A 15103-nucleotide genomic window follows, 5' to 3' on the forward strand; every position below is an offset into this window, starting at 1 on the left:
TTCTTGCAGATTTTCTTTAATCACAGAAAAAAAATCTGTTTACAAATTGTTTACAAATGATTATTGTGCTTGGGTTGGAGGTGATCTGTGAATTTATTGATGTGTGGGATAAACTGGATGTTAGTATTGCACAACTCTGTCTCAGGTAGGTTATAGGGTCAATACAAAAGTGTAACTACATCACAGATTCCCAGTGGCTCCAGGCAGAGAATCAAAGGCTAGTTAGACAAGAAACACCTAGTCTGAAAACAATTTGCTCAAAGCAAGTGGTCAAAACATGCTCACTTCAAATTTGTAGAAAGCCTATTTGATAGAATGTAATATCTCAAATAAGGCCAAGAAAGAAAAAGTTCAACATCAGAACCATACTTCAAAATGACATGGGTTATTTTTTCAGCAGGCCAAAAACTAATTTAAATTTCTTAGCATTTATAGTGCCAGTTCAGGCAAGGAAAGATAACTCTTTACTATAACCAAGCTGGTCTTTCACAAAAACTAATATCAAAACCTGATTATTTACCCACCAAAACCAAATCTTATTGATCTCCCTGAAAAGATATGATGTACAGGGCATTAATGCACCCAAGAATACATTTTTATCTTAAAAAGGCATTGTCTTTTGCCATTCGCAATAATTCAAAATGTTATCAATTTCCCGATTACGAGATACAATTGCCCAAATAGTTTTTAGCTAATCATGGGGACATATTTTGTTTATATGTAATCTCAGAAATTACACTGTACATTCTATATCTTCATCAGTCAATTTATTATTTTAAATGATTTATGTAAACAGTTAATAATATCACACATACCCTTGTGTATATTTACAAGAACTAACAATGAATGAGTGCTTATGATAACAGCACCTGATATTTGATACCACTGGATAATCTGAGAAACACCACTGGAAAATATAATGCTTTCCTAAACACTAACGTTGACTAACTGGCCAATAATAGACTCTACGGGCTTTGTTTAAACTTTTAAAACAAAACTACCATTGGTAACATAGAATACAAATGTACATACAAACTGCAATAACCGAGATAACAGGACTCTGATTGGGTTATTCATAAACTACAGGTATACTGGGAAAGTTGAAACAGACCAGCCTTTATACGATATCAGTTGCATAGGTTACACTAATACCGTACAGGAATATCTCAAAATTGCCCTCAGAGACAATCATGAATCTAATAGAAGTCTAAGTCAATACATAAATTTCCTTGGTAGTTAATTTGGTTAAATAGTGCCGAGTCATTGGATGACAATCGATCAATAGGACGTCATGCGACACAATACTTTTCTTGATCTACATACCAATAAATCAAGGGCTCAGGTTAAATTGAATTAGTATTCATCTATTATTCCTGAGACGTGAACCAAGTAGGTACATGAAGGCTCTGGCTTGCCTCTGCTCCAGACATTGTGGACCTGATAACAATAACAGGATGACCATTTGATATTCGGGATTGGGGGGTCTGGGACTTTTTTTTTCAAAAATAATCTGTTCCCCCAAATGCTCTAAATATATTATTTCAACTCAGGTTTTATGAAAAGAAATAATTTGTTACTTTAATCTTGGTTGTGATTTTGATTTTTAAAAATTGCTTGGTTCCTCCTTCCACAGAATTATTTTATTATATTTTAGGAGGCACCCGAGATCCCTCTGTGCTATTTGACCCTGGTAATCATGGCTAGAAAGACTTACCTCCCCTTGTCATATACACATGAGCCAATACGCACCTATTGATAATTTTTACATATATATTATAAATCACGTACTTACTGCCAAATGAAAACGTTTTAAATATCCCTGCCAACTTAGCTTTATCTTGCTTAAAAGGAAATGCTGAATCAAGAATCTATTTGAGTTACGTCCCTTTGAAATAATGTCATCTCATGATAAATCACATTCTTACTGCCAAATGAAAATTTTTAAATCTTCCCTGCCAACTTAGCTTTATCTGGCTTAAAAGGAAAAGCCAAATCTAGAAACAACTAGAGTTTGAAACAATGTCAGCTGTTCTTATCACAGGAATTTATAGCTGTGTCAACAGGCTTGTTGATTAGTGCAACAAGAGTGCCCTAGCAGGAAGTAAAATAGAACATAAATAGTTCATAAGTAGAGGTCTAAACCAAACTATAGAATGAACTACAGGGCAAAACTTAGTAATAAAAAAAGAAATGAATATAAAATATATCAAAACACTGATTCATAAACATTCTTGTATATAATACAAAAGAAGTACAAGATTATTTGAAATAAAGGATAGTGTAGAAAATGTATGTGGAAAAGGATGTACACAATATTTGTTCAACAGAATACAAAAGCAGAACAGTCCGGAAACTCCTGGTGAACACAACCTACTTTCTAAATGCTGATGTACAGTCTTATAAACAAATCCCTGAAGGTGACACAGTCTCACAAACACATGTGTTGTCACACTGAGATAATACACATTTCCTTAGCAGAACAAACTTAATGAATTGAGATATGGAACCTTTCTTTGGTGAATATCGATTTTAAGTGTAATCCCTAAACTTAAATAAATAGATCCTATTTTGAGTTTCCCTAAAATGTCATTTCTTACATTTGAGTCATAGTATGGTCTCTCTCTGCTATGTTTTTCCATCATCACAAAATAATCATCATAAATTCATTTCTAATGAGATAATCTGTTTTAATTTCATGTCAATATTTCTCTGAAAACAAAAACATTGTCAAATACATTAATATGTGACAAAATGGGTTATGCAAAATAATTTCTTAAATAAATATAATAAATATGTTCGTAATGACTTCTAGAATGACACATTCCCCATAACTATTTTCAAAAGAATATTATTGACAAATAATTTATGAAAAGAGAAAGATATTCAAATTTAATTCTTACTTTTATAATTTTTTGAACAGCTACATTGAAGCTAATTTCCATATCTCACACTTAATGCCTTATTATCTAAAAAGCTTTAGAACATAATACAGGAAATCGTCATAAAGGTGAAAACAATTTATAAAAAAAATCTGTTAGCTGGACACCAACAACAAATAGTCTTTCACACTTTGTATTTTCTAACAATAACTTTTGTACACTATTTACACAGCGTGTATCCCTGAACGTTTTAATACGCAAATAACCAACAAAATGTCACATGATCGGACACATAGATAATACATCAGCATATGTGAAATGAGAACAAACAAACTGTTGTCTACATCCACTACTACATAAGACACTGAGAAGGAGTTAATGCCATATACAACAGATAAACCGTTTTCAAATTATGCGGAGACCACGAAAATCTAAAAATAATAAGTAATAACTTTCAACAATATCATTAATAAAGAATTTACTATTACATCAAGTAACTGTCATAAATTCTATATATTGTGTTAACATCTTGAATAATATTTTCTTTAAGTATTCGTAGGTATCTTTTTGACTAGAAATAGATTGGTGAATACTATCAGGATATATATCGGAAATTAAAGTAGGATTTCCTTTTCAAACATTCAAATGCATTCTATGTTGCGGAGGAGGTTTACAGTTCTAGAATGCTGGAGCTGTTTCAAATTTACAATGATTTATATTTACTTAATTCATTACATTAGACAAGGCACAGTACACGGACGAAGATATGAAAGACAAAATCTGAATTCTCAAAATTAGTCCAACCAGTAAAAGAATAGAATGTGCCACTTTCCTGACAAATTCTATTGTGAATTTTCTAATGATGCAACAAAGCAGCTTATGTCTGAAACACAATCAATATTTCCACCTTTTTTAAAGCATGCGTCACGTTTCTAACATTCCACTCTGTAGAGGCACTTGTAAGCCTGAGGCTGCTTGTGACATCTTTAGATGAGTATTCAGTCAGAAAATGTTGTAAATGAACGAACTATACATCCTATTTGAGGTCACAAACTCAAACTAAACAATCCCTGCCAGAATATCAGCACTTGATATCTTAGTACCCATGTTGTGAATGTATGTGCTCTTTGAGAGACAGTTGCTTGGATATTTTTACAAAAAATAATTTGATCCAGAAAATACTGGAAAAAGAATAATTATGCCTCATGACTCACCCAAATGTGTTGTTGGTCCATCAACACTGTATCAAACACAAATATCCCAGTACTTAAGCCATACAGAGAACTGAATCTTGGACCTTGATGTACATAAAACAGTCAATGCATTACAGTGTGTTAAAAAGCCGCCTACACAGTAGCCAGTGGCTTGCAAATTTTGATTGGCTAAAGACTTTAAAATGTCCCTTGCCCAACTGGCTTTTTATTTCATTACACACCTCTTTAATAGACGATCCAAATTTTAAAAAAGCCTCCCATTTCTGTATATAAAGAAGACCATCAAATATTAATAATAAAATTAATATCTGTAACTAATCGAGGTTGCACTTTTGCATAACATTTTAATCATCATTTGCAATTTGGGTTTACTTTTTTGATGCCTTTGCAGAACCTAGTCACTTGTCACCTGGCCAGCAATATTTTAAGAATATTTCACACAGTGATGCATGAACTACTGCTCTACAAAACCTATCCAGTCAATACTGCACTTATCCCTCCAAGAGGTGCATGAACGAGTGAGCGGTTCAACACTGTAACACAATACCAATGGGTTAGCACTTTAACAGTGAGCCTACCCCTCTCCGACCAAGGAACATTGTATTTGTGACCCCCAAAAGGATATCAGATCTTGCCTTGTGAGTAAGTTGTAGAACACATGGCCAAGGCCTTAAAGAAAACACTGTGGGTACGTCGACATGAGTCTGAGAGTCGGGGCCAAAACACTGTGGGTACGTCGACATGAGTCTGAGAGTCGGGGCCAAAACACTGTGGGTACGTCGACATGAGTCTGAGAGTCAGGGCCAAAACACTGTGGGTACGTCGACATGAGTCTGAGAGTCAGGGCCAAAACACTGTGGGTACGTCGACATGAGTCTGAGAGTCAGGGCCAAAACACTGTGGGTACGTCGACATGAGTCTGAGAGTCGGGGCCAAAACACTGTGGGTACGTCGACATGAGTCTGAGAGTCAGGGCCAAAACACTGTGGGTACGTCGACATGAGTCTGAGAGTCAGGGCCAAAACACTGTGGGTACGTCGACATGAGTCTGAGAGTCGGGGCCAAAACACTGTGGGTACGTCGACATGAGTCCGAGAGTCGGTGCCAAAACACTGTGGGTACGTCGACATGAGTCTGAGAGTCGGGGCCAAAACACTGTGGGTACGTCGACATGAGTCCGAGAGTCGGTGCCAAAACACTGTGGGTACGTTGACATGAGTCTGAGAGTCGGGGCCAAAACACTGTGGGTACGTCGACATGAGTCTGAGAGTCGGGGCCAAAACGCCAAAATCCATTTTTCCTATCAATTGCTAAAAGTCAGTTGTTCGTGAAGGGGTGAATACCACAGCTGTAGTCTTTAAGGCCTGGCATGACAACATGGCTGGTGGAGCCGTGAGAGGCTGGCTCCAGACGGACACAGATGACCTCTATATCGGCTACCTCCAGCTGATCTAGTGTCACTAACGTAAACACCAACAGACTTCAGCTACTTCAGATGGTTAAAGACAAACAACAGTAAAGGTAATCTGGTTAACTGTGGGAATTGAATAATAAAAGTTAATTCTGGTTAGGGATGTCACGATACACATATCTCCTTACAACTTATCTCCATACTATACAGTGCATACACTTTTAGACCAAGCTTACATACTATCTGACAGTAATAATAATAATAACAATAATAATAATCCATTTGTATTGAGCCTTTTCCAAGATAGATATGTTCAAAGCACACCATTATTACCCCGATAAATGGATCAGTGTGCACTCAATTTTCATTCTCAGCTCCCTGGGGAGTATACAACCCAGACTGCCTGAGAGTAGTCATATCTAGCTATATAAGTATGAAATAAAATAAATATTCAGTTCTGTTTGAGTACCAAAAAATGCACTTTGCAAGTACTTGAAAAGACATTAGTTCTTATTGAATCCATGTAGGAGAGAAGTATTAGACAGTGTATCGCAGGCAGTGAGTGAGTGAGTGAGTGAGTTTGGTTTTACGCTGCTTTTAGCAATATTCCAGCAATATCTTGGTGGGGGACACCAGAAATGGGCTTCACACATTGTACCATTGTCGGGATTCGAACCCGGGTCTTCAGTGTGACGAACTAACGCTTTAACCACTAGGCTATCCGACCGCCCCTCACAGTGTATCGCAGACAGTGTATCGCAGACAGTTGTATCATGACATCCCTAGTTTCTCATTAGAAGAAGCATTTCTCAGTAGTTGAAATATTCAGGTGAGAAAACAAATTGTGGGGACAGTTCTCACCTGATCCAGGTTACACCTGTCAGATCTCAGTTCCTCATGACAGAGATTCCCTGTTCTCACACTGAGGTAAGTAGATCTCAATATAAGATCTCACATAATACAGACATCTCTCTTCCTGAGACGCAAATCGACTCCTTGTCACTCAGTTCCAAAGAGAAAAGATCTCACTGAAACACCTCGGTGTCTCATCTTTGTGCACACGTCTCGACAGGTCTCACTGTCCATTATATCTCTCTTGCTAACTAATCTCCAATACACAATAGAATATGAACTATCAAAACTAACCCATGAGATGAACAATCTCTAAATGTCTCACCTAATCTATACAATGAGATGACATATTCTCACATACACGATAAACAGCATTGTACTCTCAAACAACTTTAACAACAAAAATAAACAAAAACATGGCAAAAACAGCACATTCACAATTGTCTCCATAGCATGAATGATCTCTGACAGGTGATTATGACTTTGAGGCACTGAATTTCTGCGTATCCTTGTAAATGTTTTGATATAGTTGGGTGGGCGATATCAGGATGGGGGACGTGTTCCCGACCTGCGCCAGGACCTGTTGCCGCATCATGTCCTCGTATGCCGCCATTTGTATGTTGGCGTACTGCGCGGCATACATCTGCTGCAGCTGTGCAGGGGAGGTAACTACGCTGTTGGGGGAGATATGAGAGGGCATGTAAGGTGCGGGGAAGGCAGGATGAAGATGTGGAGATGGGACTTCGGAGTAGGCTGCAGACGCTGTCAGGGGCTTGGACAAAGCCTGAAAAAGGGAATGATGTTTTAGATTCCTTCAGGGAAATAATTAGAGAATAACCAATGGGATATGACCCAAAAGACCAACTCAAACTAACTCCATGCCCAATTAAATACAATATGTTTGAGCTACACAGATGTATTTTTGTTATTTTCATCTGAACCAAGCTAAATTATTCAACAAAAATCTGTAAACAATTAAATAAAACGTGTGACCTTACATAACTAAGCTCATATGCTTATTGTGTCTAATATCTCAAGACTACAAATCTATCACACACGTTGAGACTTTCTAAGTGTAGAACATTGTGACATCCTGGATATCAATCATCAGACTGACAACAAACCTACTTGCCCACCTATTTATCATGAAATCCCATGGCAACTTACTTTATTATTGTTTAGTGGTGTACTTGTGGCAGATCTAGATCCAGTCGAGGTTGGAGAGGCGCTGTGACGTTCCTGAGATCTCACGAGAGAGAGGGGACTTGAACTTCTGACTGAGGCCGACCGAATATCTGACCTTGAGCCTGGTCGCTCATGGTCTTTGAGACTTGCTCTTGAGGTAGGAAACTCCTGAGGGAACAGAGCACACTTGAAGGTCTTGGGAGCAAGGTCCTTTTTTTCATAAAAATCCCGTTTTTGTTCTACTCTTTTCTGTTCTTTCTCTCTCATAGTTTTCATGCTAAAGTCAACAGGCTGATCCTCATTACTGCTCATGTCTGAGGACTTGCTGTGGTTCATGTGTGCAGGAGTGAGTCGACTCGCTGGCGGGTCAGCTCTCACACGTTTCACACTATTAAAGTACGGATCGTTGGCTAGAACAGGACTGAGGTGGGGTCGTGAGTGGTCTCGAGATGGCAGGTGAGACGTTTGTGGCACATTGGGGTAAGGGTATGGCCGTTTGAGTTGTTGATGTGAGTGAGCTGGCCCACTGTGGGCAGGGACGATTGGCTTTGAGCTGTATGTTGATGGGGAGTGAGTCCGGGAGTTGGAGGTGCCCTCGTACTTCACTTCGTCAAGTTTTGGTTTTGGGGTGTGTTGTATCACAGATGGCCTCATGCTCGGAATGGCTTTTTTCGATTCGTTTTCGTTGATTTGTGAAGCATTGTTGGTAACGAACAATGAGGATTTGGGAAAATACATGTTGCTGTTTTCACTGGCATTGGCGGCAACCTCCACGGATGGTGACGATGACGTGTGAGCGATGAAATGTGATGCGGGCAAGGGGAAATTGCTTGCATAGAAAAGTGCATGTGTTGTTATCACAGGGGTCTGTGGGGGCTGGGTGTGTGGCATCTGCTGTAGATGAGCAGATGTCTGTAGAGGCGGAAGTGGTGTCTGCTGTTGTGACTGGGTGGGTAGTGACTTCACATGGTTCTGAACTTTTCGTTGAACTAAAGGCGATAAAATACTTGGCCGTGTGCGTTGTTTAACTGATGGCACTTCAAGGTCTGTTTTCTGTATTGAAGATATCTGCACAGGTTCTATTTTGACTTTGCCATTTTCAATACTGGTCATTTTTGGAATCTGAACTTTGACCTCTTTAAGTGTTTCCATTGTCAGATCTTCAACCTTGTTCTCTTTGAAAGAAACTTTATCCAGCATCTTCTTCACTGTCTGTCTGGGGTGACCTCTTTTCAGCTAAAATGTAAATTCAATATTTGTAAAAGTGACAACAGTGCAACATAGACCTGAACAATTGTTTCCATCATGTCACAATTTTCGGTTTAAAATTGGAGGTGAGGTGAGGTGAGGTGAGGTGAGGTGAGGTGAGGTGAGGTGAGGTGAGGTGTGTGTCTGTGTGTGTATGTGATATCTTATACTAGTCTAGACTAATGCCGGTTTATAGTGCTAGCCCACTGAGATACCATGCCGCAGGTTAACATGAATACCCCACTCTGACACAGTATACTGACTCCGAGCTGACCAGTCTTTGTTTTAGCCCCTTTATGCCAAGCGCCAGACAGGGTAACAACAAGTACCATCTTTAAACGTCTTTTGGAATGAGGCAGCCGGGTTAAAATTGGAGGAAAGTTGGAAGTGACACAGGCTCAGATTGAAACCAGCGGACACTAACATAGCGGAAACACAACTTGCCAGACAGTTGCAGCTTCTTAGTCTTTTGTTTGTTTGTTTGTTGTGTACTGCATCACTCAGCAATATTCCAGCTTGAGTAAATAATCCACACAGTGTTGGTACAAAATCAAACGAGTGAACCGAGTCTGCAAATCTGACCACCCAATCCATTAGGGGACTTCTTACAACCAGCATGTTTCTGGTCCTATTCCAACCCGGAGTCCCCACAGTGCCCCTACAACAGCCCACTCGGCCAACAGTGCCTCCCAACCCATGATCCCTCAAACAGCTTCCAACACTTCTGTTTGGACAAGTTCATGCATTGTTAATAGCTCGAGTTGATACAGATCAATGGTGCTGAAGCATGACAAGAAAGGTAGCTGGTTAAGTGAATGACTTTGATTACCTGTGAATTTACCTGATCACGTTCCATAGCCTTCTGTCGGCGGATTTCATTCCATTTCCGAACCTTTTCTTCCATCGACACATCAATTGCTTGCATCTAAACATATACAAACAGACGTAAACATACCTGTCATTTTCTGGTAAAAAAAAAAGCTCTAGTTCTAGGAAAGTAGAGCAGAAGATCGATCAATAATCTATTCCAAGGAATTACATATTAAGCAATATTCCAGCCAAATCAATGTAAAGGATACGAAGAAAAGGCCAGAATTAAACCCAGGTCTTTGGTGTAACAGGCCAGCACTTGGCTGCCCCACTGCCAAACATATTATTGTTAACTCTACCATATCAAGTTGTTACTTTGGTATCTAATATATTTGTCTTACCAATAATTCCTTCTTTTCTTCCAGTTCAGGCTTCAACTTTGCCTTATCGTGCCCTCTGTTCTGGTTGTTGATCATGGCCTTGACCTTTGACTTGATCTTATTCCGGGGTTCATCTCCCTTTTCGTAACGTTCAAAGGCCAGCAGTAACCTGGAACAGTTACAATACTTAGTACAAAATAAATCCAGGCACTTCATTATTTTCTACAGAACTTGCCTTTCATCTTTAGCCAAGACATACAAAGAGTGGGAGATATGTATGTGGTCCAGAGGATCAGATGTCCCCAATAACATGGTAATCTCAGCTGGGGTGACTAGGACCTGCTACACACACCAAGGAATGTCTGCAGACACACTACTAGGCTCTGTGCCTTGTTCTATGCAAAGAAAACAATATCAAATGCTGGATATGTATAAAATGTTGCAGGTCGGAACTTTCTGATCCTAGTTTTGTTTATGAATGTGTTTTTAAGCTGCATTCAGCAGTATTGCAGCAATATCATGGCAGTAGGTAAACAATCTAGTCTGAGCCAGACAATCCAGTGATTGATATAATGAGCCCTCTGAGCCAGACAAACAAGTGATTGATGAGTACTGAGTAGTTTGAGCCAGACAATCCAGTGATTGATATAAAGCTTAAAAAGATAGAAAACAATTGTTCTCAATGGCAAAGCAATGGCTTTAGAAAATTGTGCGGATGGGTGGGGGTTTTTTTTCGGGGGGGGGGGGGGTTGTCAAACTACAGCAGTATGTAACCAAATAAACATGCAACCTTGAAAAGGGCCTCCCTACATGTGTATTCCTTAATGAGTAAAATGCAGTCTTTGACTACTGTTGGGCAACCAGTGTGTGCATAATACATGCATATAAATATATATTTCACAAGGCGAAGATGTTAACGTGTGAGAACAAAACTGGAAGAGCATGTCAACGAATCCATACTAAAGTAAGCAAGTTAGTCCTGTTCCTATACTGTCTGGTTTTAAAAGCGTTCACTGTGTATCTGGACTTACATTTGTAATCCATCATATTACTTTTATCCAAGTAATCATTCAAATTTGTTTACATTAATTTCGATGAAATCGTGTATTAACTGATCGGCAAATCACTTGAACCCACAATGAACTTGCCTTGAAACGAAAATTAGTTGTTCGAGATACTAATTCATCGGTCTTCCAATCACTGTATTGAAATTTCTTTTTAGTTATGATATTGGCCATGACATTAAGTATTTATTGCTATTTCCAGCTTAATTTACAAGACAAATACACATGTAACCTTAATCTCTGTGAATGACACATTGTCCCGCATACAGTTTAAAAATAACATTGAATTAATTAGTAAACCATTATGTCTAGTATTGTTTTATTGTACATTTCATGTTTTCATTGACCACGGCAAAACAAGCAGCCAAACTCCCATTGCCATCATTCCCACAACACGAAAGTAAAGCAGTAGAGCAGTGCACATGTAGAGAGAAGTACCTGCACGCTATATTGGATCGCATTGTTTTCAGCATTTCACTGCTAGGGTCGTGTGTTTGAAACGCGGAATATTTAAGGATGTTTGAGTTTTTATTAAATGGAAATAAAAACAAAATGTGCGACAGACTTTATGATAATGCGGGCAGTGCCTGAAAACCAAAACTATTTTTTAGCCTAATGAGTGAGTGCGGGATTTGTGTTTAACGCCGCTTTTAACAGTATTCCAGTTATATCACGGCGTGTCAGCATAATGTGGGCGGAAAGCCCGAAGTGATGCAGGTCTCAGACGTTTACCACTTCAGTGAAACCCATGAGCATGGGTATGGTGCTGACAAACCTAGAAACATAATCGGGGCGAACCAGGATTCGAACCCACAATCATAGGTTTCTTGCGTGCCCAAGGGATGCAACTCTGCACAGCGATCATGGCACCTTAGACGACTGGGCCACTTGTGCCCCCTTTTAGCCTAATGAGCAATGATGTGAAAATGGCTCTGGGAGTGACATACCCAGTACATAAGGCCCTGAGAGGGCCTGAGTTGGGTGTGACACTATATCCAAGTTATATCACAGCCTATGCACAAAGTTCAAAAGGAAAGCCCAAAGAAAGTGAGTGTGTGAGTTTGGTTTAATGCTGCTTTGTAGCCATATCACAGTGAGTCAGCCGTAAGTGGGAGGAATGCCTGCAATGAGGCAGGTCCTAGATATTCACAGGGTTTCACCAGATACAAAATATTGTGTCCGATGCGCTTACAAATTGAGATTGGATGCAAAAATGTATGGCTGTTCGAATCATTAAAATTGGTGTTTAATCACATGTCCGTGGGTGACTTTCTTCAATTAAACTTACACTGTAACATGTTTCTGAATACCGTATATCGCCTTCAATAAAGTGACTTTGCCTATAAGGCGACCCCCCTGTACAAGCTTTAAAAATCAATGCTACTTTATATACCAAATCTATAATCGATCCAGAATGAAGCACATCACCAGCGCATACACAATCCCTACAATTGCGATAACAATGTGTTTGTCTTTCATTATTTTAAAATTCAAGTATTAAGTGCAGAAAACCATTACATTGTAACCCTTCAGCGAATTTAACAAACCAAGAATCAACAATGCAAACCCGTAATCGTAGGATCACACAGAAGGGATGCAACTCTTCACAGGCGAGCATTCCTTACTATTTAGGTTAGCAATGTCAACACCCACCTCTCGTAATGCCTTCGTGTACAGGTGGCAGCACTAGTGCTTCCTGGATGCCCGCCAAGCTTGTCATACAGATGCTTCCAGAGCCTCTTCTCTGTGATCTGTGACAACAAGAACAACGTGACATGGGACACACCAGCCTGAACTATCCAGCAGATCTATGTACCTACCTTCTGTGATTGTAGCATTCCTTAACATTAGTAACATTAGTACTCCAGTGTATGGCTAGTGAGACTACACGAAGGTTAGAGTGAGTGAGTGAGTTGTGTTTAACGCCGCTTTAACAGTATTCCAGTTATATCACGGTATATCAGCTTAATGTGGGAGGAAAGCCCGAAGTGATGCAGATCTCAGACGTTTACCACTTCGGTGAAACCCACGAGCACGGGTATGGTGCTGACAAACCTAGAAACATAATCGGGGTGAACCAGGATTCGAACCCACAATCATAGGTTTCTGGCATGCCCTAGGGACGCAACTAGGGCGCCTTAGACGACTGGGCCACCTGTGGCCCCACAACAGTTAGAAGTTGATAAAGATTAGTATGCAGCTTAAAACATAAAAGAATTGGTTCTCAGATAATGGTGTTTGAAAAAAGTATGGGTGGGCAGCGTCTTTTTGGGAGGAAGGGAATTCAAACTACTGTAGTATGTTACCAAATAAACAGTTGTGTGCAATGAACCTGGGAAAAAACATAAGTGTATTCCATGATGAGTAAAATACAGTATTTGAATTTGTAAATCATCATTCTAGTGATGTTTTATCTTTAAATTTTTTCAATAACCAAATTTGCCATCACCATAACACAAGATGCGCAGTTGAGCAATGCACATGTGAAGGGAAGTAACTGCCGGCTATTTTAGATCACAATATTTTTAGAATTACAACATTTCACTGCGGGGGTCATTTTTGTTTTGAAAACTAAATAAAAACAGCAGACTGCGTGAGAACCAAGACAATTTTTTTTAGCCTAATATACTGTTAATGTGTGGTGAATAAATCAGCTTCATTTAATGGCTATATTGAACTGGTATGAAGTTTGTGCAAGACTTACCATATCATAGCCACCAAGTTTCTTCGCATACGAGTAGAAGTAGTAGAGATCTACTGGAAGAAATGATAGTGACACTTGACAACATTAAGGATGGCAGCATCCAGGGTGCAGCGTTACATCAGGTCCAAACTATTCATCTCACACAACACGTAGGGCTGCTTAATGATGAGACACCTTGTTCTAGTGTAATAAATGGGGCAGAATAGAACCCTGTACCCTATGCCTGTGTCGATGTGGAGAATTTGGGGCAGAATAGAACCCTGTACCCTATGTCTGTGTCGCTGTGGAGAATTTGGGGCAGAATAGAACCCTGTACCCTACGCCTGTGTCGCTGTTTAGAATTTGGGGCAGAATAGAACCCTGTACCCTATGCCTGTTTCGCTGTGGAGAATTTGGGGCAGAATAGAACCCTGTACCCTATGCCTGTGTTGCTGTGGAGAATTTGGGGCAGAATAGAACCCTGTACCCTATGTCTGTGTCGCTGTGGAGAATTTGGGGCAGAGTAGAACCCTGTACCCTATGCCTGTGTTGCTGGGGAGAATTTGGGGCAGAATAGAACCCTGTACCCTATGTCTGTGTTGCTGGGGAGAATTTGGGGCAGAATAGAACCCTGTACCCTATGCTTGTGTTGCTGGGGAGAATTTGGGGCAGAATAGAACCCTGTACCCTATGTCTGTGTCGCTGTGGAGAATTTGGGGCAGAATAGAACCCTGTACCCTATGCCTGTGTTGCTGGGGAGAATTTGGGGCAGAATAGAACCCTGTACCCTATGCCTGTGTTGCTGGGGAGAATTTGGGGCAGAGTAGAACCCTGTACCCTATGTCTGTGTCGCTGTGGAGAATTTGGGGCAGAATAGAACCCTGTACCCTATGCCTGTGTTGCTGGGGAGAATTTGGGGCAGAGTAGAACCCTGTACCCTATGTCTGTGTCGCTGTGGAGAATTTGGGGCAGAATAGAACCCTGTACCCTATGCCTGTGTCGATGTGGAGAATTTGGGGCAGAATAGAACCCTGTACCCTATGTCTGTGTCGCTGTGGAGAATTTGGGGCAGAGTAGAACCCTGTACCCTATGTCTGTGTCGCTGTGGAGAATTTGGGGCAGAATAGAACCCTGTACCCTATGCCTGTGTCGCTGTGGAGAATTTGGGGCAGAGTAGAACCCTGTACCCTATGTCTGTGTCGCTGTGGAGAATTTGGGGCAGAATAGAACCCCGTACCCTATGCTTGTGTTGCTGGGGAGAATTTGGGGCAGAATAGAACCCTGTACCCTATGCCTGTGTTGCTGGGGAGAATTTGGGGCAGAATAGAACCCTGTACCCTATGCTTGTGTTGCTGGGGAGAATTTGGGGCAGAGTAG

The 15103-nt window shown here is 40.2% G+C and overlaps 1 protein-coding gene across 3 annotated transcripts in view; it reads right to left on the minus strand.

Moving 5' to 3' along the window:
• LOC124116883 (AT-rich interactive domain-containing protein 5B-like) overlaps window positions 1–15103 on the minus strand; it is a 72318-nt gene continuing 57215 nt past the window's right edge. Inside the window, exons 7-12 of one of the 3 annotated variants that reach the window (XM_048393508.1) lie at window positions 13748–13797; window positions 12697–12794; window positions 10001–10148; window positions 9619–9714; window positions 7524–8777; window positions 1–7140 (exon numbers count right to left, since the gene is read on the minus strand). In XM_048393508.1, coding sequence (XP_048249465.1) covers window positions 6832–7140; window positions 7524–8777; window positions 9619–9714; window positions 10001–10148; window positions 12697–12794; window positions 13748–13797 — 1955 coding nt within the window. In that variant the 3' untranslated portion in view covers window positions 1–6831. Of the gene's footprint in view, window positions 7141–7523; window positions 8778–9618; window positions 9715–10000; window positions 10149–12696; window positions 12795–13747; window positions 13801–15103 lie in introns of all 3 variants that reach the window. The other 2 variants (XM_048393509.1, XM_048393507.1) reach the window with 2 other exon arrangements.

Source organism: Haliotis rufescens, unplaced genomic scaffold, assembly GCF_023055435.1.
Source record: "Haliotis rufescens isolate VD_foot unplaced genomic scaffold, xgHalRufe1.0.p SCAF_12, whole genome shotgun sequence".
NCBI classification, from domain to species: domain Eukaryota; kingdom Metazoa; phylum Mollusca; class Gastropoda; order Lepetellida; family Haliotidae; genus Haliotis; species Haliotis rufescens.